Here is a 23661-nt window from a genome sequence, read left to right as displayed (position 1 = left end):
CCTTAGAAATATTTATAATAACAAAGGACATGACAAATTCTCTGTAAAATTTTAATGTTGTAATGTCAGAGAGGAACAGTCGCCATCTGGTAGCACTTTAACTGGTCTTACTGTGCCTTCTGCTCCTGCAGCAGTGCTCAATGTGGATCTGTGTGACTAATTTGAAAGATAAAGAAACATGAGCCTCAGGTGAAAGTTCAGCAACAGTAATTACTACATTTATATATGAGCATAAGGTTGTTATATGACACAAATTTTAAAGTTTCAAATATTTGGTGCAAATTCTGAAAGTCCTTCAAACGACTTTTATAACGTAACGTGATATGAAACAATCAATGCACCACAATGCCACCACAAGGACAGCTCTTTTATGGAAAATATAGTTTCCATCTATTTCTGATGTTTATTCTGTGTGTTTTTAACTTTTCTTTTTTTCTTCTCATGGAGGACTTTTGAAACATCCTCAAGCTGACATCTTAATCACATCACAGTTAAATTGTGGTTTTCACCAAAGAGCTTTTTCTAACTGATCCTGACCTTGAAACCAATTTTGGTTGGCATGAGCCAATTGGTATGTATTATATCTGTAAATTATTTTGTTTAATTAAACCCGTCCATTTAGGTTCAGAATTAAGCACCCTTTCAGGCTACTTGACAGGGCATTTTACTTGGTAGGCCTACTTATTCAGTATACCATGGTCCATAAAATTCTATATGGCATTACGCTCTAATAGGCTACCCTTACCGTACCAAGGCCCAAGCATAGCAGTAAGTATATAGTTCTCAAAAAAAAAAATGGGGGGAATACGTGTCTGTTTCTGTGCTAAAACGACTCCGTACATATAAGACTGCGTAAATGTAGAGATAATGCTGCGAGTCTCCTCTCCCTAAAGGAAGCGGGTCTCTTCAATCACGTCATTCCGTGCTCAGGCTTTCAGCAGGAAACAGCTTTTCCTCCCGGATAGTTGCGCTCTTTTCCGCTCGCTCAATGCTACTCTCCGTTCAGAACCCGCGGAAGCCAGCGAGAAGGAAAAATGCCTCCTTCTATAACCGAGAGAGCGTCTCTTAAACTCTTTTACACCGTATTTTTGACGGCTCTCCAAGCGCGCACGATCGGTGCACTTCAGATTCAACAGGCGTTTGTGTCTCCAAACGCCACTAATAACTTCGTAGTGGACTCGGTTTCAGGTAGGGTTTACCTGGCCTCAGTGAATAGCCTGTACCAGCTAAACGCGACGCTCGCGCTAGAGGTGGAGACGCGAACCGGACCCGTGCGCGACAACCCGCTTTGCCATGCGCCGCAGCTGCCGCAGGCGATGTGCGAGTACGAGAAAGTGTTCACCGACAACCACAACAAGCTTCTGGCGCTGGACCGCGAGCAGGGTGTTCTGGTAACGTGCGGTTCGGTGTACCAGGGCTTTTGTGAGCTGCGAAGTATGGAGAACGCGTCCCGAGTTGCAGTCACGTTCCCACAGGAAGGGGCCACTGTGTTCCCCAGCATGCTCAATATCGTTGCCAACCACGAGAATGCGAGCACCGTTGGGCTTATCTTTCGGAGTCACGGCGGAGCGCCGCGGCTGCTAGTGGGGGCAACCTATACGGGCATGGGGACCGAGTTCTTTCCCAAAAACCACAGCAAAGAGGACCTTCGCTTCGAAAACACACCAGAAATCGCCATCCGCTCGCTAAACACCAAAGACCTCAACCGGTTGTTCACATACGACATCAACCCCTCGGAAGATAACGTCTTTAAAATCAAACAAGAAGTTAAGCAGAAAAACAAGCTCAACTTTGTTCACGCTTTCATTCTCAAGACTTATTCATACATCGCTATTAACAACGACGCCAATACAGGTCTCAAAGAAAGCCAGCCCAACAGCATCCTGGCGCGCATCTGCCTGGATACGGATGGTCCCCGCCGGTCCTTATCCACGGAGAGCCGAAAACTCACCGAATCGTACATCCAAATGGGAATTCAGTGTGGATCCAATGGGAATATATATAACCGACTCATCTCCATATATCCAGTGGACATCAGCACTGACAGTTCAGAAACACCCGAACCCTACCTTTTTGGGGTGTTTGCCAGGGCGGGCAGGCAGTCGGCCGTGTGTGCGTTTCGGGTGTCGGATGTGGAGGAGATGATCCGCCAGGGCCGCCGCAACTGCTCAAACGGCCCAAACAGCGATGTGCAGGTTCTAGACAGCGTCATCCAAGGCTCAGGGGCTGAGTGCGAGGCCAAAGGGACGATCGTGGTAAGCTGCTTTTAACTTTTGCAATTTTTACAATAAACTTTATTTAATTATGCGTTGACAAACTCGTATTAAAAAATCAGAGTAGCTAATGAATATCCAAATATATGTATGTGTAAAGGAGGCCAGCTAGTGAAGAGCTGCGTTACATATGCAATATGAGTGACATTAACATAAATATATTGCGGACCAATAATCCGTTTTAAGGATTATTTATTATACAAATTGGTAACGTGATATTTCAAGCAGGGTGTTCACAGGCTTGCAAGTACAAGTTGTGGAAAGTGCGTTGGTGACCAGCCATACCCCGGAATTAAACATATTATTTCTAGAGATAACATTCATTTAATTTTAAGTTTTGATGGGCATGGACGAAAAGTAGGCTACATGGTGTTATATCATAACATAATAATTAGGCCTAATAACCTTACAGTTTACAGTTCATTTAGAATACTTTCAATAATGATCTATAAGGTATTAAACTAGCCTTGTGCTTAAAAGTTTGACTGTTTTAGTCTATTAGTAAAGTAGTTTCATGGAAATTGAAGTCCTGCGGGCCATCTTACTTTTGGCAGCCTGTTATTGATGTCATATATAATAACACAAATATGTCAAATTAGTGGTTCCCATAGATAACGGAACGACTCGAAAGAAGGGGGCCCAACCCACCTAACCAATATGAGTTTTTTTGCCATTATGGTGCGTAGTTTCCTCTAATGGATTTTTCCTAACAAAAGGGTAGCCTGCACTGGCCATTGAGAGAACTGGCCAAATGGCATTCTTCGAGTTAAAATGCTAGTCTGCGAATTTCAGGGAGGAAGTTAAAACTTCAAAAGTTATTAAGCCAACAGCAGTGAGTGATTCTGTTCTTTTCTTGTTGTTATGTCCTTGTTTGATTCATTTCAGTGGCTTAAAGCAGCCACTTTAGGACGTACAACTATTTACACTCACTAAAGACACAAACCACTAGGTTTATGGCATACCTTGATGTATGACATCTTTATATAACATATTTGTACACTATGTGAAAAAGAAATAGTTTGCACGCTGTAGAAAATGTTCTTTTCATATGCCATTTAAGAGCTTCCTGATCTTTTGACGAAAATGACGAATATAACTTAGTGAAGTGCATAAAACTCTGTGTGGTCTTTTATTGATTAGCTTACTATCATTTTGGGAATTATTAACAATGTGTTTGTTAAACAGACATATAGCCCTTATCCTGCATTTTGGTATGCTGTGCACTCCAAGTAATGTTTTCATTATGTAAACATGAAGTTTCATGAAAACCATATGACAATCTGATGCTTATTTAGGACATTCTTTGTTGTCTTGTTTTCGCTTTTGTAATTGTTTCGCTTTTATGTGTTATGAAGGTTCAGGATCCTCATCTGTTCATCATTTTTATTTAATAACTGTAATTAAAACCATAGTGTAATTACTTAGTGGTGGTGTTTGCTCGGCCATCACTATTATTGCGCATCAGGCTTAAGGTTAGAAACATCTTATTGGAACAAACACCAAACCCTGTATTATATTTTATTTTGCACAAGGCTCTTTTACGTAACACTGGCTTTCCCATGAACATTGTGTGCATGCCCCCTTCTATTGAGACAAACCCATGCTCGCAGTCTATGTTATAACATCACATTATTCCTACTACACCACATTATCGTAATTCAGCATTGCAAATTGATGGTTAAACTTAGTGCTCAGGGAGACTATTTATTTATTTTTATCTGATGGATTACATTCTGAGAGCACACGAGGTCACAGTGCTGAGGGAAGAAACTCGTGAGAAAAACCCACCCGCTGAATTCTTTTTCTCTCCCCCGCTTCAGTTCCCGTCACCCTGCAATGAACCTTTCACTTCTCTGCATTACTCACACCAACTTCATATGACATAGTAACTGTTGCTCTAATGGAGCTAAAACGGGATAGGCTGGATAAAGACTAGTCAAATGGAACGCCAAACATCCAGACATTTGATTAAACAATAGATTAATCAGTGTGTTCGGAAGGTTCAGGATCCTCATCTGTTCATAATTTTTATTTAATTATTGTAATTAAAATCACAGTGTAATTACTTAGTGATGGGGTTTGCTAAGGCAACTGCACTTTCAAAAAGGATGCGTACATTTTAATGTGTTATGCTAACACATTATGTGTTGATTGTAAATAAAAGGGACAACACAAGTTGTGTTAAAAGCAGAGGTGTAAAGAGTATCTGAAAACCATACTTAAGTAAAAGTACAGATACCTTGCAGTGAAAATTACTCCATTACAAGTTACAAGTCACCAATTTCAAAACGACTTGAGTAAAAGTCTTCGAGTATCTGATTTGAACAGTACTTGAGTATTTTACTCATACTGAATGTAGGCTCAAAGCAGCACTAGTCCTCAACACTTAAGAGACACGTCAGTGAAAAACTAGAAACAGTTGATTTGTGAGGAGAGCAATCGCATTTATTTTCTTAAATCATAATAAGACTGAACACCTCAAAATTGCAACAAATCATGGTCGACACCATAACCTACGTCATTACAAACACCCTAAGTCTCATTTAAGCTCAAGTGCTCATAAGTAAACCAAAGTCCTTCAAAAAGGTCTCTTCAATATAACAGATAAATAAAATAATGTTAAGTAGAATTAAAAAGTCAAAGCCTTTTTGCACTGGACATGCTGGTTTGGGCCTCATCGCCAGCTGCAGTCATGTCCTCATTTCACATACACTGTTAGCCCTTACCTGCCATTTCTACAGTAATACATTGGCAACACTGTTGCCTGCTAGTTACTGTAGGTGTTTTACAGTAAACTACTGCAATGGCTGTTTGAAGATACATTATTAAAGAATCTATTAACGCACTTAAGTCACACAGTCTTAGATGAACAAGTGTAAATAACAGATGAACACAATAAATCTGTCAAGATTTCACCAGAGGAGAATTAAACACAAACATCAATAACATCTTCACATATTACAGACACCACTTTCACTTTATTTCTGTCATCTGTGTAAGATCTTATTGAGATTTAACTCTAGTTCATAGTGGTTCAATTATGTTTTAAGTCACCATTATGGCGATCAGTGTTTGCTTTGGTTGGACTCTTTGACTTTCTTGTAGCTTTAAAATGTACACTTATACAATAACACTGAAAGGGACTTTACAGGAACCGCAACTTTATGTTTGCTTAGTAACTGAAGATACATCTGAAAGAATTCAATCATTAAATAATAATAATATAGCATTTAAGATTTATTAAGATATGTTTGGTAAAGTGATTACATGTTATAATGGAAAGATCTCTGTCAGAAAATCTTTCTTTGCAATTGAGACACAGTTAGACACTTGACATACAAACCTCATCAATGGTGACAAACAATCATGAATGAGTTTTGTACTATGTACCCAGCATGCATTGCAGCATGAAGCTGTTCAGTTGATTGTCACCATTGTTGAGATTCATATGTGAATTGTTCATTTCTCTGTGTCCGACTCATTCTATAGGTTAATATTTTGTCTATATAGTGTGAGAGCACTTTTGAAAATTGAAATACTATACATTCTTTTTACTGGTTTACATCACTTCATGGCAATAGTCCCACCATATGGTCAAATTTTGAGCAAACATGTTTAGAGCACATTTAGGAAGAGTTAGTTTTAAAAACAAGAGCTTTTGTAGATGTGTGACCTACAGTAACTAGCTGGCAACAGTGTTGCCAATATATTACTGTAGAAATAGCGGGTAAGGGCTAACCGTGTATAAACCGCCAGCGATTGACATCTACCTGATACTGCACTCATATTCATATAAAGAAGCCATGTTGACAAGTTTTTGTAAGTTAGGGCAAAATCCACAAGATTGTAGTACCTTCATTGCCCTGTGAATGGCAATATTAATTATAAGATAGGTGCCATGCAAAATGTAATGTGTAATTGCATTAGTCATTACAAATGTAGTGGAGTAAAGAGTACATATACTTGTTCAAAAATGTAGTTAAGTAGAGAGTAAAAGTTGCTAATATCTTTAATACTCAGTACAACTACAAAGTAGCCAAAAAGATACTTAAGTAAAGTAACTAAGTACATTTACTCCAATACTTTACACCACTGGTTAAAAGTAACACAAAGTGTGTTGTCCCAGAAATAACACAGATATGTGTCATATTGATCATCATACTTAAGGATAGAACCATCTTATAGGAAGACCAAACCTTGTATTCTATGCATAATAGAAAGAATAGAACATGTCAGGATAGAACCATCTTATAGGAAGACCAAACCTTGTATTCTATGCATAATAGAAAAAATAGAACATGTCATTTCTTTATTTGTATATTGAGGTAAAATATAGGGCTGCAACAACTAATCGATAATATCGATAATAATCGATAATGAAATTCGTTGTCAAAGAATTTCATTATCGATTAGTTGGTCTGTGACGTCACTTGCGAGCTGCCCAGTTACAAATCAAGCGCGTCTTCTTCCCTTTTAAAATTACCGTTTTAGATGTGTCTCTCCGTGCAGCATGAGCTGCGCAGTTTTAAATGCAGACGTGGTTCTTCGTGGATGCGTCTCTTCGTGCAGCGCGAGATGCGCAGTTTTAAAGTCACACGTGTCTCTCCTTGCTGCACGAGGAGCCCATTTTGAAAGTCACACGTGTCTCTCCGTGCAGCGCGAGGTACGCAGTTTTAAAGTCAGACGTGTCTCTCCGTGGATTTGTCTGTCCGTGCGGCACAAATTGCGCAGATTTAAAGTCAGACGTGTCTCTCCGTGCATGCGTCTCTCCATGCAGCGCGAGGTGCGCAGTTTTAAAGTCCGACGTGTTCTGCATGCATCTCTTCAAGCTGCACAGTTTTAAAGTTTAAAGGGGAGAGGTGTTTTAAATGACAAAATTAAAGATTATATTAGTAAAACCCAATTTGTGGCGTCTGCACTTTGCAAAGTACATAATAGCCTAAATACCCTGATTTGGTGGTTTATTTAGTTCAGAGGTGGGTAACGAAGTACATTTACTTGAGTACTGTACTTAAGTACACTTTTTGAGTATTTGTACTGAAGTATTACTTTTTCTGTTTACTTTTTACTGTACTTCACTACATTTGAATGACAAATATCTCACTTTTCATGGCACAAAAAAATTATTTCCTTGGCCGACCCTCCCCTCGCTCCCACGTTTGGGAGAGACTATTGTCAGTTGCTTCTAATATGACACACCTGAATCAACTCACCAGGTGTGTTAATTATGGAGACATTCACAACATTTTGGGAGAAGGCTAATGAGTTCAGTTGTGTATACTTTTCCCATATCTGATTTACTTATTATAAGCAAAAGATGTAATTACATTTTATCCGATTAATCGATTAATCGAAAAATAATCGTCCAGCTAATCGATTATCAAAATAATCATTAGTTGCAGCCCTAGTAAAATATTACCTAATCATATTTCATGAGTTTCACCCATATACCTGTAAGATACTTCAAGTCAGGATCTTGTTCACTCATATGCTCAGTTACCTATCCCAATAACCTTTTATTTTCTTAGCTTCAGCCGGAGCAGTTGAATTGTGGTGCCGCTCACCTGCAGCATCCCTTGGCCCTGAGAAAACCTCTGAGGGTCCGGCCCATCTATGAGGCTCCAGGGCTCAGCTCTGTTGCTGTAGACAGTGTCCATAACCGCACCGTGGTGTTCCTGGGGAAAAGCAATGGACGGCTATGTAAGGTAAGATACACGCATTCTCTTTAAATACTCTGAATACTCTTTTCATCTCACATACACATCTGCGAGTTTTTACAGTGTACAGATATTCGTACAGCATTAGTGTCACACACCAGTGAACACACAAGTCTTGCATATGTCGTGGTGGGTTCAAATGTTTAATAGTATTTACTAAAAGGTGTTTGCCTTGCCTGGGAAACCTCTTTAAAAGCATTCCTATCTGGTCAGGTGGTCCAAAGCCATTGTCCTCCTAGTGTCTTTCTTTCTGTGTGTTTGCCCTGTTCTTGTTTACACAGAAGCTCAGTTTTGTTAAACACAATGTTTATACAGATTTTATTTTCTCAATTGTGTATAACATGCTGTTGCACATTCAGCTGTAGACAGATACTCTTACCTTGCCCTTACGAAAAAATAACCATGGTTTAAAACAAACAAAACATGGTTTTATTACAATTTGAAAAAACATGGTTACTGGTGTAAAACCATGGTTTTGCCAATAGTAAATAGGGTAGGACCTGTTTATACCTGTTATTAAAATGCGTTTTGGTCAATTGGATCACAAGTGGACAAGGGAGACACCCGTTTACACCTGGTGTTTTAATCCATCTCATTTCTCCACTTTTGACTACTTCTGTCCTGAATTCTTGGAGAGGTAGGTTTATGTGCAGGCTAATATATGGCCTTTTTCAGATCTTTTGATCAAATGGACAAAATAAGTGCTCACAATTTACATGAACGCGATCAGAGATGGCAGGACAACATACCAAGAACAGCGGTTTTCATTTCTGTTCTGACAGCCGCAAAAAATTGCCGAAACACTTTAAGTGTGTGTTAGAAAACTTTGTTAGCAACGTTTAAATCCTGTTAGCTCAAGCACGTACCATAATTTTTAAGCATTATGTCCGTAGGAGGTAGTGTTGTAGTCAAGACCACCTAAACCAAGATGAAGACCAGAGGGTTCCGAGACCAAGACAAGACCAAGGGGCAGAGGCAGAGACCCAGGGCCAGTTGCATAAAATGCTTAGACTAGTCTTACAAGTTAGTCATCTAATTTTTTTTTCTTCAAGATTGGTCATACCTTCTACAAATCTGCAAAAAAGTAGAATGGTCTAATTGAAATCGGAAAAGACTTATTAGTCTTAACTAATTGCTAGTTAGTGAGCTTTTTATTTAGAATTTAGAGAATTTAGCGGCTAAGTTTATGCAACTGGCCCCCAGTCAGGACCAAGACAAGCACTCCAAAAATTACACAATTACTATAATTACAGAATCATGTGTTCTAAGCGTTCTTATCTATTTAGTAGTAAAATAGCTGTTTGTTGAAATGCACAAAAGTTCTTATTTGTTCTAGATCTGTTTGGGACTAGCCAAAATAGAACAAAAAAAAAACTGTAATTGTGTCTGAAGTCATTTATTAACTCATGGTTTATTGAATAAAGATGTAAAATCTATATCACGTCCAGATCATGTCAGATGTTATCATATAAATAAACAAGATCTAATACAAGTCAAGTACTTTTTTGCAATCACATCTTGGCTATTGTGGGCTTTTGTATTAATTTTGTTGACAGATTTTTTTATACAACCCTCATTTATCTCTTACCGACACAACAGTAACAAAAGAAATCAAATAAGAAATAAGTCAATGATTGCTTTTAAATCCAATCACATTAATGATGTTAAAACATAAATCAGACAATGCACCAGCAATTTAGTGTAATTCCCACAGCTGTGGTCTTGACCATTCTTGAAATAAAATCCTGAGATCATTAAGTCCAAGAGACCAAGACAAGACCGAGACCCAAGCCATTTGAGACCGAGACGAGACAAAGACCATCAAAAAATGGTCTTGTGACCTGACTCGTGACCAAGACCGGCGTTCTCTTGTGGCTGTTTGAACGCATTCAACCACATCAGCTTCTACCCCTTCCGGTCAAATGCTTTTTCGACTACCTCTTGAAGTGGTCGAAAGTGGACAAGCTCAAAACATTTCACACTTCATTTACAACTGTATTTAGTATCGGCCGCTTGTGAACCGATCGACCAAAACACATCTTAGTACCAGGTGTAAACAGGGCTTAAGAAGTATGCAGGACAAGGTTGTATGGATTTTTTATCAGTGTCTTTTGTTTGACATGGCCAATCAAATTTACACATGTCTTATGACAATGTTTCTGGTTAATACATTAATTACATTTCTCTTTTAAGGTATTAGGCCTTATTTATGATGCCATCATAACCTTTGAAGAACATGAATTTAAGAATGTTATGGTGAATGAAGATTTTAAAAATTACCCTATGCATTTGTCATGTTGTCAATAGATTTATTGAAAGGAAATTTTAAAATGCTTGCAAAATATAGTCATGCCCCTGGTTGCCTGGCAATCCTGAAATTCTTTTAATTCACTTTAAAAAAAAAAAATTTTTCAGAAACTCAAAGTGGGAGATCATTGTCCTTAGACTTGAACTAGCACATGGTAAAACCATGTTTTGTTGCAGTGCAATTTATTAAAAAAAAAAAATTACATACACAAAGTTAAATTTATTATAAATTCAAGTTTTTTTACTGAACACACACTTTACAAAACAAAACCTTTGCCAAAATGTATGCATGCTGCAAAACATCTGCAAGCAGCAGAAAGTAGAAACAAATCCTTAATTAGGACAGAATTCCAGAAAGATGTGTCATACTTAGTTAAATCACCTTTTAGTAGTTATTAAAAAGTCTAAAAGCACCTCTCTATGGCCATGGAAAAATGTTCTTCAATCTGTTAGCTGTTTGTGAGTAATGCTATTACTCAGTATTTAACTTACGGATATGGAATATGTGGCTGCGGGGGGGCTTGTGTAAAAAAGGTTTTATGTTTTCCTGCCAGAGTGCATGGGCGTCTTGCTCCAGATGTCGTGAGTTATTTTGGAGTGTCTTTAAGGTGAGTATCTGCTCATGTAAGACAGTGCGTGCGATTTGACACCAACTCCAAGACTCTTGTTTATGTAATCTTAAACTTAGTAAATGCTATGGGCTACATTTGATATTATGTTTTACAACATGTTAGGTAATTATTGTAGCAAATGGAGGACAGTAAACATATGTATTTTTGTTGGTGCTCAAAAAAGAGGTTATTTTTATGTTTGTAGGATAACATTTTTACATAAAGTCAACTTATAATGACAGTCAAGGTTTTTGTTCATGTTCTTGGCTGTAAAAATAGCACAAATAAATATAATACAACAAACATACAAATTCAATTCAGAGGGCTTGTCAGTTTTTTTAAGTTGGTCTAATAGTAGTTTTCAGAAATTGCATAAAGTAATTCAACATAAATTAATATAGATTAATCCTTATTAAAGGCACAAAAGACTGCATGGTTTATTTTATACACAAAGATATGGTTATATTTGATTTAATAATTTGTGTTTTGTGTTTAATGTATTTAAACACTTTTCAGAATTATTTAGAAAATTTTAGTACAGTGTGCCACATAGTTCTTCACACTATTACACACACTATTAAGAGCAAAAGTTTTCTGTAAAAAGCCCTTTAAGGGTGTGCATAATGTGTGTGTGTGTGCGTGTGTGCGTGCGTGCGTACGTGTTTGTGTGTAGCGGTGTGTATACCCAGCGGGTGGTTTCATGACAGTGCTGATGGTTTTGGGAGTGTGTGTAATGTGATTTGGGATAGTGAGATAAGCTTATTTCAGGATCTGTGTTAGTTGAATCAAATGAAATTAGAGCTCAACCTCTGCTCATGTACCAGCTCACAACCTAACCATCAACCCACTCGTTCCTCTGTCCGTCTGACTGGCCCTATATACTGTACAAAATACATGAACATGAATGAATGGAGGCAACTGCACAATGCACAGTACAGATTAAATAAAGTTTTGTATTGTATTATTATTGTGTATTATCTTAATTCAAGTACATTTCACATTTCGACAGCAAAGGTTATATCTATGATGCTAGAAATTGGTAGTGTGCTATTCCCAATATAGCCAAGATCTAAGTGATTATGAAGGATGTAAACAGTGTATTATTCATAATGTGTTGTTTAACAGCTGTCTCTGCTGGGTAACCTCTCTGTTGCTAATATGTGGTCATCGAAACTCTCTGCTAATGATCCAGTGCACCACATCATGACCTTTGACCCCAGCGACAAGAACTACATGTACCTCATGACAACACATCATGTGAGTATAAAACCTTTTTACAAAATCACTCTCAATGCACAGTTTTGATATTATTGTGAACATCTTCAAAACAATGACACTGAAGAAAACAAAAATCTACATATGTAACAGCCAGCCAAAAAAGCGAGAGTTACAGTTCTCTGATCATTCAATAGAGCATTCCTGCTGTGCTTAAATATGTAAAAGCTGTAAAGTGAATCAGTGTTCACCATTGTACAATATAACAATAAGACATTCAAGGTCTTGCCATACTGTAAATCAAAGGTGCCGATCCTGTTGGCCTGAGAACCCATGGAAATGCACAAGAAAATTCAGTGGGTTTCTCTTGGCAAGACACACAAAAACTTGCTTGTGCATTGGACATGTTTAAAAAGGATGTTTTGATATTAACACATTGTTTGTGTTATTTAACACAGTGGTTCTCAACTGGTTTGGCCATGGGACCCACATTTTCCCATGGTCATCAAGCCACGGCCCACTTATTAGGATATATGACATCATATGTAGTTTGTTTAACTAAAAAGCGAGTGACTAATATTAAAATACAAAAAAGAAAATTGACTAATATGACTGTGACGAGGGAGGCGGGAGGCGGGACGAGAGCCGTGAGGGAACGACGCGAGGCCGGTGGCGCGAGTGATAATGAGTGTCAGCTGTGCGTTACACCGGTCTCGCATCTCTCACGGAGGAGCTCCGGACGCATAAGAGGAGGAGCGACAGGAAGGTACGATGAGAGAGGACCAGGCCTGGACATTATGTTAAGTTTTATTTATGTTTGTGTGGCCGGTAGTTGACCGTGAGGTAGCTGTCGGCCCTTTACTTTCGATTTGTTGTTTGTTTATTTTATTAAAAGTTTGGTTATCGTTCACCGGTTCCCGCCTCCTTCCTCCCTTACTTTGAACTGTATTACATTGGTGCCGAAACCCGGGAGGAAGGAGATACATGTTGTCAAAGAGCCCTCGCTGCCGAGGGTGATCGCGGTGCTGAAGAGGTCGGGCAGCGTGGAAGTGTGAAGACCGCGAGTGGCTGCCCGAGGCGGTGGTGCTCTGGAGCAAGTATGCGTCGGGTGGGACGAAGAGTTTGGTTATCGTTCGCCGGTTCCCACCTCCTTCCTCCCTTACTTTGAACTGTATTACAATGACTTATACTGATTAATGAACAGCCTATTAGTTAATGCTATTAAATAGCAGTCCCAAGCTAGTCTTTTTATGAAATTGTTGGTTTGAGCCACCAAAGTAAATAACATGTCATTTTGGGGTTATGGAAACAAGAGTCACAATGGTGATACAATACTAACATGAACTGTTAATGAAAGATGAATATGAATATCATACCTTCATGTAAATCCTTCACAGCTAACACACAAAGTACCAGTTATGTGATTTTTAGGAAACGTTACTTTACTTTTATTTCACACGTTGCATGCCATGCTCGTAGTTTCTTTTGCGCTTCAGTGAAGACAAAGCACGCCACCGCATTTACATGAGTATAGCACTGTATAACGTCTGACAGGACAGGATAGTTCGTTTTCTGAGGTAAAACACTTTTTATTTTGTAACAAGTTAAGAAAATAACGATAGAATAATGACACTGACATTCAGCCTGACAACACCTCACCTATAACGCAGATATTGAATTGGGACAGCGAGCACTCACTCGCTCAGGCATCTGCCAACAGCTTTCATGCACATCTTTCAAAATAAAAGTTTCACATCAGAAAAAACATTTAGAATTGCGTTTCGATGTTGATATTGTTTCTTAAGACTGTACACTCCACTCCACAAGTGCGACCCACTTTTGGGTCATGACCCACCAGTTGAGAAACACTGTTTGAACACATTATGTGTTTTTTTTAACACATTTTGTGTTGATTTTGGGTGAAATAAATGAAAGGTACCATTCAAGTTGTGTTAAAAGTAACACAAAACGTGTTGTCCCAAGAAATAACACAGAGATGTGTTTTAACAACCATTTTACAGTGTGCATCTATTGCATATGTAAACTCGAAAATTCTGTGTTTTGTAACCCATGTATGGGTAACACATGGAAAACCTAAACGAAAACCCTTTATTTGAACACAATATTATGAGTTATACTGTTCTAAAATAATTCCAGTCAAGTGTGTCTAAACTTTCGACTGGTAGGCTATTTAAAATGTGCTTGCATAATCGGCCTGTCTGTTGTTAAATTAGCATGCACACTGCATTCATCAGACACAGACATCAAATCGTTTTGGTGTTGAATTTGGCACTTAAGGTGATAATAAACAGTTCTATGTGCATAATCATATGGGTGAGAACATTGATGGAAGGTGTAAAACTGAACATATGACTGGATAAGCAGTGTGTGAGTGTGGTACTCATGAGAACAGTAGGACACGCCTGCTTGCATCTCTCCACTTGACTTGTAAATGAATGTGAGTGTTTTTTGTATGCAATGCATGATTAAGAAAAAGTTGGTGCTGGTGTTTGTGTGTAACACTGTGTTTATCATTGACCAGCTCTTGCGGGTGAAGGTGGCCAGTTGTGCCCAGTACAGCTCCTGTAATGAATGCCTGAGTGTCAGCGATGCCTACTGTGGTTGGTGTACTCTGGAGAGAAGGTAAAACAATTTGCTTTTAAAACCAGCTGATGGTGATTTGGTTATTACATTTAGTACATAATTTCTAGGACTGTAAAATTAAATCTGATTTTGTGCTCTCTTAATCTCGTGCATGTGAGTGCTTTTATGAGTTTTGTATATTTAATATTGATGAAAGCACAAGGACCATAAAAATAATGTAAATAAACTAATTTAAAAAATATACAGAACTTTAAATACAGAGGTCTTAATTTTTTCAGTTTATACAAATGAACGCTCATGAATTTATACAGGAGGTAATTATCTAAACAGAAAACGGGCGTGCATGATGAAATCAATATTTTTTTATTGAAATCAATAATCAATATTTGGTTTAAACATGAACCCTTTTGTGGTGGCAGTTAGAATTAGCAGCAGTCATTCCCCATTACCCCGGTTTCACACTGAATGCATGAGCAGGGCGTTCGTGTCACGGGAACAGCTTTATTTTAAGTACATTAATGAGCAAAACCTCTTCCAAAACATCATCAAAAAGCTTATTTTACTGATGGACATATAGTCCAAGTTATAAATACTGTAAAAAGCCATTGCACTTAAGATTGTGCTTTGAAGAATAAGATACAAGATAGGAGATACACCATAGGAGAGGATGATTGACAGCGTGATGCAATCGCTTTTCTCTGACACATGTGCAATGCAAGCAGTGTTGGGTGTAACTAGTTACTAAGTAATTAGTTACTGTAATTTAATTACTTTTCCCTTGAAAAGTAAAGTAAGGGATTACTCTTATTTTTTATGTAATTTAATTACAGTTACTTTTGATGTAATTAAACTAAATACTTTGTGTAATATATGTGTGTGTAATAGTGGAATTGACATCAAAATTCAGAGTCTAACTTTAAAATCTGTGCTTTAATGTATAATTCTCACATGTTTAATACTTTGGTCAGTTAATAATACTACTTTATGTAGTTTAATATTATTTATTTGAATGAATTAAAAGAGCCCTTTCATGCCTATCCTTGAATCACTTAACTAATCAAGGTTGATATAGGATATAGAAAGTAATTAGTAATAAGTAACTAAATACTTTTTGGAGAGAGTAATTTGTACAGTAATCTAATTACACTATTGAATATGTAATTAGTAACGAGTAATTAATTACTTTTGAGAGTAACTTACCCAACACTGAATACAAGCATATAACATAATGTCTCGTGCTTTAAAGGATATGATACAAGACTATAGAGGCTTCACTCACTGTAGGAGAGAGTGATTGATGGCGTAATGATGAGAGTAGGGTTCAGTCAGTACAAAATTATGGTATAAAAATACATGCTGATTACGTGTGCTGTGTGAATCCGGCCTTAGGCCATGTTCACACTTGACTTCTTTTTTGAAGCTGCTAGCATCTGTTTTACATTATAATCCTATGGAGGAAACCATGTTTTCAAAAAAATTCCTGAGTGCTTTTTTAAACGCCAGCTTCTTTTCTCTGCAGCTCAGAGCGTCTTTTGAGGATGAAAAAAGTTCAACTTGTCTGAAAAAAATGCCCCACGTCAAGCACCTTTTTCACAGCTAACCAATAATAGAGACCTGTCGTTTCCATAACAACATGCGAGGAACGTGATTGTCAAGAAGGCTCAAGCTCGAAAAAATAAAAAAAATGTAACTAAAAAAAGTAAAAAGTAAAAAAGTATGCAATGAAAAAACTACTCAAGTAGCTAGTTACTTAGTTACTTTGTATCTGATTATATAGGCCTACTACATAAAATTAATATTATCGCCAATATTTTAATATTACATTTTAATCAATATTTTTAATTATCATAAGCAGATATCTTTGCAATATACTAGAGAGACTAAAGAATAGACAAACACAGAAGAGACAAGCATTTCTGTAAATTTCATCTAGTTCTGATGTCAATGTAGTTTACACAACTTATTTAGAATAATAGACCATGTCAAACTAAAGCATTAACTAAACTCAGAGCATTTCCTAAGATGATCTAGAACATCTCCAGTGCTCTCTTAAATGAAATACACATTTTTGAACAAAGCTCATGTTTTCTCATGTTGTGTCACGTGTGTGTTGTGAAACGCTCTTACTTGTAAACAAACAGTAAACAGTGAACCACACGCCCATCAACAAGTTTTCTTCCTTCTGTTCTTCAAATGTATATTTCTGCAAGCCCACGTCTCTGTGTCTGACAGGTAACGCGCATGTTGCTGTGTCTGACGAACAGGTCGCGCGGGTGAGAGCATATGGCAGGCATTTATCATTGCTGGCAAACAATATGACACATATTATGACACCTTTTGTTCTTCGGAGCCTTCGCTTATGAAGTACAAAGACTCGCTACTACTTAGCAACTACAGACTGCCGGTTCTACGACGTGGTGCAGCGGACTGTCCCTTCCTGCGGCGACTTCCCCTGGGTGTCTCGGCGGTTCCAGAGGTGTTCGAGCATTCTAAAAGAGCAAATTTCTCCAGCGTGGCATGTCCCGCTGTTCTCGTGGGTGCGGTGTCCTCATCGAGGAGGGGGATGGACACGATGTCTGCCTCAAGTGTTTGGGTCTCCAGCACGCTGAGGCAGCCTTCGTTGACTCATCTTGCCCGCACTGCAGGCGGATGGTCATTGAGACGTTGTGGTCACGGGTGGCTGTCTTCTCTCGAGAACCAGCCACCACCTTGCATGCATCCCGGGCCGTGCACCTGTGTCGCGGTGCACCTGTGCCCGCAGGCGGCATCCACCTGGAGAGGTCGACCGAAACTCCCATCCAAAGTGTGTAGGACTTCGGCATCACTGGTTTCGAAGGCCTACGCTGCTGCGGGCCAAGCTGCCTCCTCTCTCCATGCCATGGCCATCCTGCAGGTCCACCAGGCCAAAGCGTTGAAAGAGATCCACGAGGGTAAGACCGACCCAGGGTTAACGCAGGAACTCCGCACCGCTACCGACCGTGCCCTACCGGCGACCAAGGTGACCGCGTGGGCCCTGGGTCGGGCGATGTCCACTCTTGTGGTCCAGGAGAGGCATCTTTGGCTTAACCTTGCGTAGATGAGCGACGCCGAGGAAGTCCGCTTTCTCGACGCGCCCATTGTGCAGGGTGGGCTGTTTGGTGACACTGTTGAGGACTTCGCTCAGCAGTTCTCGGCAGTGAAGAAGCAGACGGAGGTGATCAGCCACATCCTTCCCCACCGTGACTCGGCCGCCCAGGGGCGTTCGAGATCCCGTGTGGCACCTGCTCCCCAGCAGCCCCGGCGCTCCCTACCCAGGCGGCACCCCGGAAGAGGACGTCGAAGAGGAGACTGCCACCCCTGACGGGAAGACCCCAGGGAGGTTGACACCATCGGGCCCGACCCCAGCCATGCCATCGCTGGTCGGTCGATCTGGGACGGTTCCTGCCCCGTCCCAACAATAACATCCACACTTCGGGGGCCTAGCGCCCACTTTCTCACAAAAAGAGTTTCCAATCTCCCTGGGTGTTTCTCACAGCCGCTCTCACCCTCTTGTCAGACGGTGTTCGGCAACTCTACGTTGCGTCTTGGCGAGGCGCAACATCGAATGTACATTGCAGCCCTCAGCACTCTCAAATCGATGGTGCGTGGAGCTGCATCGCCAGGCAGGCAAACCAGCAGAGCCAGTCTCCTCCGGCGAGAGACCCGCACTGCCAGCCATCGAACCACCCCCTGGAGGATCGATGAAGCAGATTGTTCCTATGGTTCGCTTTTGAGGGTCAGGCATATCAGTACAGAGTCCTCCCTTTCGGTCTGTCCCTGTCCCCACGAGTCTTTACGAAGATCGTGGAAGCCGCCCTCTCTCCCCTCAGGGAGAGAGGTGTGCGGGTATTCAACTATCTCAACGACTGGCTTATCTTGGCACACTCCCGAGATCTGTTGTGTACACACAGGGACCTGGTGCTCCGGCACCTAGATCGACTGGGACTACAGGTTAACCGAGAGAAGAGCAAGCTCTCCCCTGTGCAGAGCATCCTCTATCTTGGTATGGAAGTCAACTCTGTCACCATGACAACGCGTCTGACTACAAAACGTGCCCAGTCAGTGTTGAACTGACTGAAACATTTCAAGCAGTCAGCGGTCCCCCTGAAACAATTTCAGAGGCTCCTGGGACACATGGCATCCTCGGCGGTGGTGATACCCCTCGGGTTGATGCACATGAGACCGCTCCAACACTGGCTACAGAGTCGAGTTCCCTGGAGAGCGTGGCACACCGGCAGCAAGCGGATGGTACCACCTTGCCGGGTACCACCTGAGTTATTCGCTACATAGCTCTAACCGGACCTAGTGCTACCAGACATTGCAACCCCCCAACAGGGCGGTTCCGTCTGATGTATCCTCATGCTGGTTCCCACCTTGGTAACCCATGACCTTTCCTAGGTGGACCTCCACCTCGCGGTTAACTCCTTCAGTCCGCACATTCTTCCCATGAGCTCTCCACTGACGGTGAGACCATGTTGGTATCTCCACTAAACTCCTCCCTACGGTAGGAAGTGGTCTCTGTAGCGCATTCCCCGCTTGAGGAAGTAGTGCTTACCCAGTGGCCTTACGGTTCCTGTGAGGCCGAAGGTAGGGGCCTTCCCACCTTTCAAGTAAAGCTCTGGGATCCCCTACCAACCCACTGGTAGGTTACAATTTCGCGGTAGCGCTCACGGCTGACACGCCCAGGCCAGTCACCGTCGCTTCGCTAGAGATTGTGACAGGGCACAGTGTTGTGGCGTTTTCCATAGGAACCCCATCTGTCGGTTCGACACAACGTCGAGAGACCAACAGAAAGGGAGCGTCTTGGTTACGGATGTAACCTCAGTTCCCTGATGGAGGGAACGAGACGTTGTGTCCTTCTTGCCACAAACACGTGCTGCCCACTGCAGCCGTCGTGAGAGGTCTCAGGCTCCTCAGAACAAAGTTGAATGAATGAAGCACGCCGTCTCCCTTTTATACCCAAATATCCAAGTTTATAAATCATACAGAATTAACTTTTTTGAAAATCTAAAAGAGCAGGAAGTTTTTTGGGATTGTTAGGTTTAGGGGGTGGGTTAGGGGTAGGGGATATGATATACAGTTTGTACAGTATAAAAACCATTGCGTCTATGGAATGTCCCCATAAAACATGGAAACCCAACATATGTGTGCGTGCGTGCGTGCATTTGAGAAGAAAAGTACATCCTTTCAAGAGAGTCTGTTGTTTTGTATTTGGGCATTAGAGGATCTATATGAACATCTGATATCCTGTTGTTCTGTGTGATCTGCAGGTGTTCGGTTCAGAAGGACTGCTCTAGCGGTACTCTGGACCGGTCATGGATCAGCACAGGAGATGGTGTCCAACAATGTCCTTTAATGACCGTCACCCCCTCTGAAATCAGCCGCTCCGCTAACATCACGGTATTCTGCATTAACACACATAAACACAAATATCACATTTAGGTGCTCAATATACTCTTGGACAACACTGAATGGCCAATTCTTAAATCTATTAAGTTCTGATAAGACGTCACTAATGTGATTTATTTAAAAAATCTTCGTATTCATTTGGTCAAAACAAAAGCGACAGATACTGTATAGTATGTGTTGAGATTACTTTTTTCAGATATATGACTTGTAGGACGTAAGGTAGTTTAGAGTTGTTGTCTACACCATGTGTAACATGATACTCGACGAGCAACAATTAATTCTATATTAGTAATGTTTTTAGATGTTTTGTGTTGCATCTGGTATAGACACGGTCATACGTTTTTAAATATGCTCATAATTTTTAGGTCAGTCTTTAGATTTTGTACACTATAAACTAACATTTATAACAAAAGTTAATAATACCCGTCATTGAAGGCTTCGTTTGAGGTAATTAACTGTGTTTCTGTTCTGGAAGAAATTCTCAAATGTGGGTTATTCTGGATAAAGGAAATGACTCTTAAGCCCAAACAGGAAATAGGAAACAGGAAGCAGGCACCACTGTCAGGAAATCTACCAGTCTTATGACAATAGATCTCAATGTAGCGTGTGATAGCAGACATTTGCTTTGCTAGATGAGTGTCTGTGAAAAGATGTCCGTGTGTTATTCCTCAGGTTTCCAGTTAAAGTAAAATTCTAATTTTGCTAAATGAAAATACATCACAACTGTATCACATTCATTTAAACATTATGTGCATGTCTTTTGGCTTGGATAGAATGCATTGTTGGGTGATTTCATGAGATACACTATATGGACAAAAGTATTGGGATGCCCTCTTCTAATAAATATGTTTATCTATTCCAGTAATTCCTAACAAAACAAATATGAATGATATAACAAACTTTTCATTAAAAGGGGCGTCCCAATACTTTTGTCCATATGTCCAGGTCTATTTGTAGGACCATTCAAATGGTTTATTACTGTTATGCATGCAAACATTTCAACAAATAACACTGTTATGTAATTGTTACAAAAAATGTCATAATGTAAATGAATTAGGCATCATTTACTTTCTGCAAAACAAAATAAATATACATACATGTCTTTCTTTTGAAGTAAGAAAGACATGTTCTCGACATGTTGCGTGAGATTCCCCAAAATGTGGAGGCAGTAGTGTTAAAGAAAGGATCTGAAACTGAGAAGTACTGTTAAGAAATTAAGTCACACACTTATCTTCCTCTCTTTCTGGTACTCAGGATGTCGGTATTCTGATAAACGGAAGTGTCCCAGATCTGCAGGGTCTAAGGGTGGAATGTGATTATGGGTTTGGCATAGCTACAAATGCAACTGTGCATCTGGACTATGGCACCACTCAAATCCAGACTTGTCCTCTACCCCCTTCTGGCATTTATGGCACAATTCCCTTTGGCAAAGGTATGTAAGCACGTGTAAAATATGCATTATGTTTCAGCAAGCATTTATGAACCTTTATTTAAAACTTTGTAATGTACATAATCTATACAGATTTTTTTACTTTTTATATCCTACTAATAATAAACTCACTGCAGTGAATAAAGAGAAGCCAATTCACTGCAGGACAGCAGATATAAGACAAAAAACAATGCATATTTTGATGTAAGACATGAAGAAAATTACAGCATGCCTTAATACAGTATGTTTATTTTTTAGCACCCATTGAGTAAACTAAAGGTGACTGCCCAATGGAACAAAAAACTCTTAAGAATGTTGTATTTTTTCTGCCTTAACTTATGATTTACTTTGATTGTTATCTGTTTAGATCACATCACTGTCCCTGTGGCAATAAAGGTTAATGGCGTTCCTGTAGTTTTTGGAAGCTTCATCATTTATGAGTGTGAACGGACTGGTCAAATTCACTTTAAAACTGCGTAAGTAAAAACTAGCACCAAATTACAAATACATTACATAATTGTTGCTGATAAAGATGCATCAGTTGGGATCTCAATTAAGGGTTCACTTTCCAATGGCTTTGAGAGAGAGAATCTTAACCTCTCTGAAATATGTTTATGAATGTGTTATAATAATGACATACTTAATTTTTTTATTTATGTTTTATAATTATTTACGCATTTGGCAGACACTTTTACCCAAAAGCGACTTAAGGCTAAAATACACTACAAGACTTTTGCTCAGATTTTGCCCAGATTTTCAGTCTGGACTTGTTGCAGAAAGTCTGTGACAGTCTGCAGATTTGATCAGTTAGTGTGTTCTATCTGAAATTTTCAAAATGACAAAAAGTGTATGTCTAGTTTAAAATAAAAATCTGAACAGATTTTAAGTCTTTATTTCAGCCATTACAGTGCATTCCGTCTATACATATTATATTTTAAGGTCACATTATAAAAATAACCATCACGGATACTTTTTAAATACATTTTGGGCTGAAATTATATAAATGATACGGAATGAGATGCATATGAAAAAAGGGAAATGAGGACTGAGAAAAGAGGAAAATTGCTGATTGTTATTTTAACAAAAAGAATGGGATTAAAGCTCGTTTGTGATAAGGCCTTTTAAGATGACATCTGGTTACTCTCTCTCTTATACACACACACACACACACACACACACACCCAGGCCCCCCAGAGAGACACAAAATACACTGACCAACCACTCACCATCAGAAATTACTCACCCTTGTCACAAGAGATGCTATCTAACATCTGTCGCACCCCACAGAGTCAAAAACACATTCACACTCACAAACTAGTGGTGAAGCTTATCTTAAACAAGCACACAATATCTTTTTCTGACTTACCACTGTAAAGAATGGGTCGCTGATTTTGTTGGCTCCACTGACAATTGCACTGTGTGGACCCTCTGTCTTCAGTGTCCCCCTTTGACCTTTTCAGACAATAAACTTGTATTTGATCTCTGACTCTTGATGTGTAAGCCCGGTTTCTTGAGTAGGAGTTGAGTAGTCGGTCCTGTCATAAGTGTCTGTGTCTTCTCCCAGGTGCACAAGCTGTCTGAGCTCTGCGTGGCGTTGTTACTGGGATCAGCAGCTCAATTCCTGCGTTTCCAATAAAAATACTACACAAAATATTCTAGAGGTGAGCAATCACTCTGTGAACCATATCTTCACAGCATTACTTCACTGTGTCAACCTTACAAAATTGTGTTACATCAGAAAAAGGTTCAGTTACACTCTTTTCACCTGATAATTGTGGGACCTGCTGTTTGTGTAAAATATTCCAAATCAATTACTTTGGTAGCCTCGCCTGGCATGTTACCTTGGAAGTAGGGGTGTGAATCCTTGGGTAGAGAGGACTGCTGCTGACACAAATTCACACACAATTATAGAAGGTGACTCTAATTGTAGTTATAAAAATACTGGTGACTTTTTAAAGTCTTTTTTTTTCTCTCCCAGAATTCCATGACCTGTCCCAGAATGGTGGCCCATAAAGTTCCCCCATCGCCCACAGGATCAACTCAAGTTTTCACATTGGACATCAAGAACATAGAACACG

General features: G+C 39.8%; 1 protein-coding gene across 1 annotated transcript in view; it reads left to right on the top strand.

Annotated features, from left to right (window-relative positions):
- The first annotated feature begins 769 nt into the window (after window positions 1-769).
- The window catches only part of plxnd1 (plexin D1), a 77357-nt gene continuing 54465 nt past the window's right edge, over window positions 770-23661 (top strand). The window contains exons 1-9 of the mRNA XM_057355905.1: window positions 770-2255; window positions 7802-7978; window positions 12034-12165; window positions 14666-14766; window positions 20016-20145; window positions 21409-21586; window positions 21951-22059; window positions 23148-23244; window positions 23562-23660. Of these exons, the coding sequence (XP_057211888.1) occupies window positions 1035-2255; window positions 7802-7978; window positions 12034-12165; window positions 14666-14766; window positions 20016-20145; window positions 21409-21586; window positions 21951-22059; window positions 23148-23244; window positions 23562-23660 (2244 nt within the window). The 5' untranslated portion in view covers window positions 770-1034. The remainder of the gene's footprint in view (window positions 2256-7801; window positions 7979-12033; window positions 12166-14665; window positions 14767-20015; window positions 20146-21408; window positions 21587-21950; window positions 22060-23147; window positions 23245-23561; window position 23661) is intronic.

Source organism: Triplophysa rosa, linkage group LG17, assembly GCF_024868665.1.
Source record: "Triplophysa rosa linkage group LG17, Trosa_1v2, whole genome shotgun sequence".
Lineage (NCBI taxonomy): Eukaryota > Metazoa > Chordata > Actinopteri > Cypriniformes > Nemacheilidae > Triplophysa > Triplophysa rosa.
Note: the sequence above shows the minus strand (reverse complement) of the source record. Positions and strands in the feature narration are given on the sequence as shown.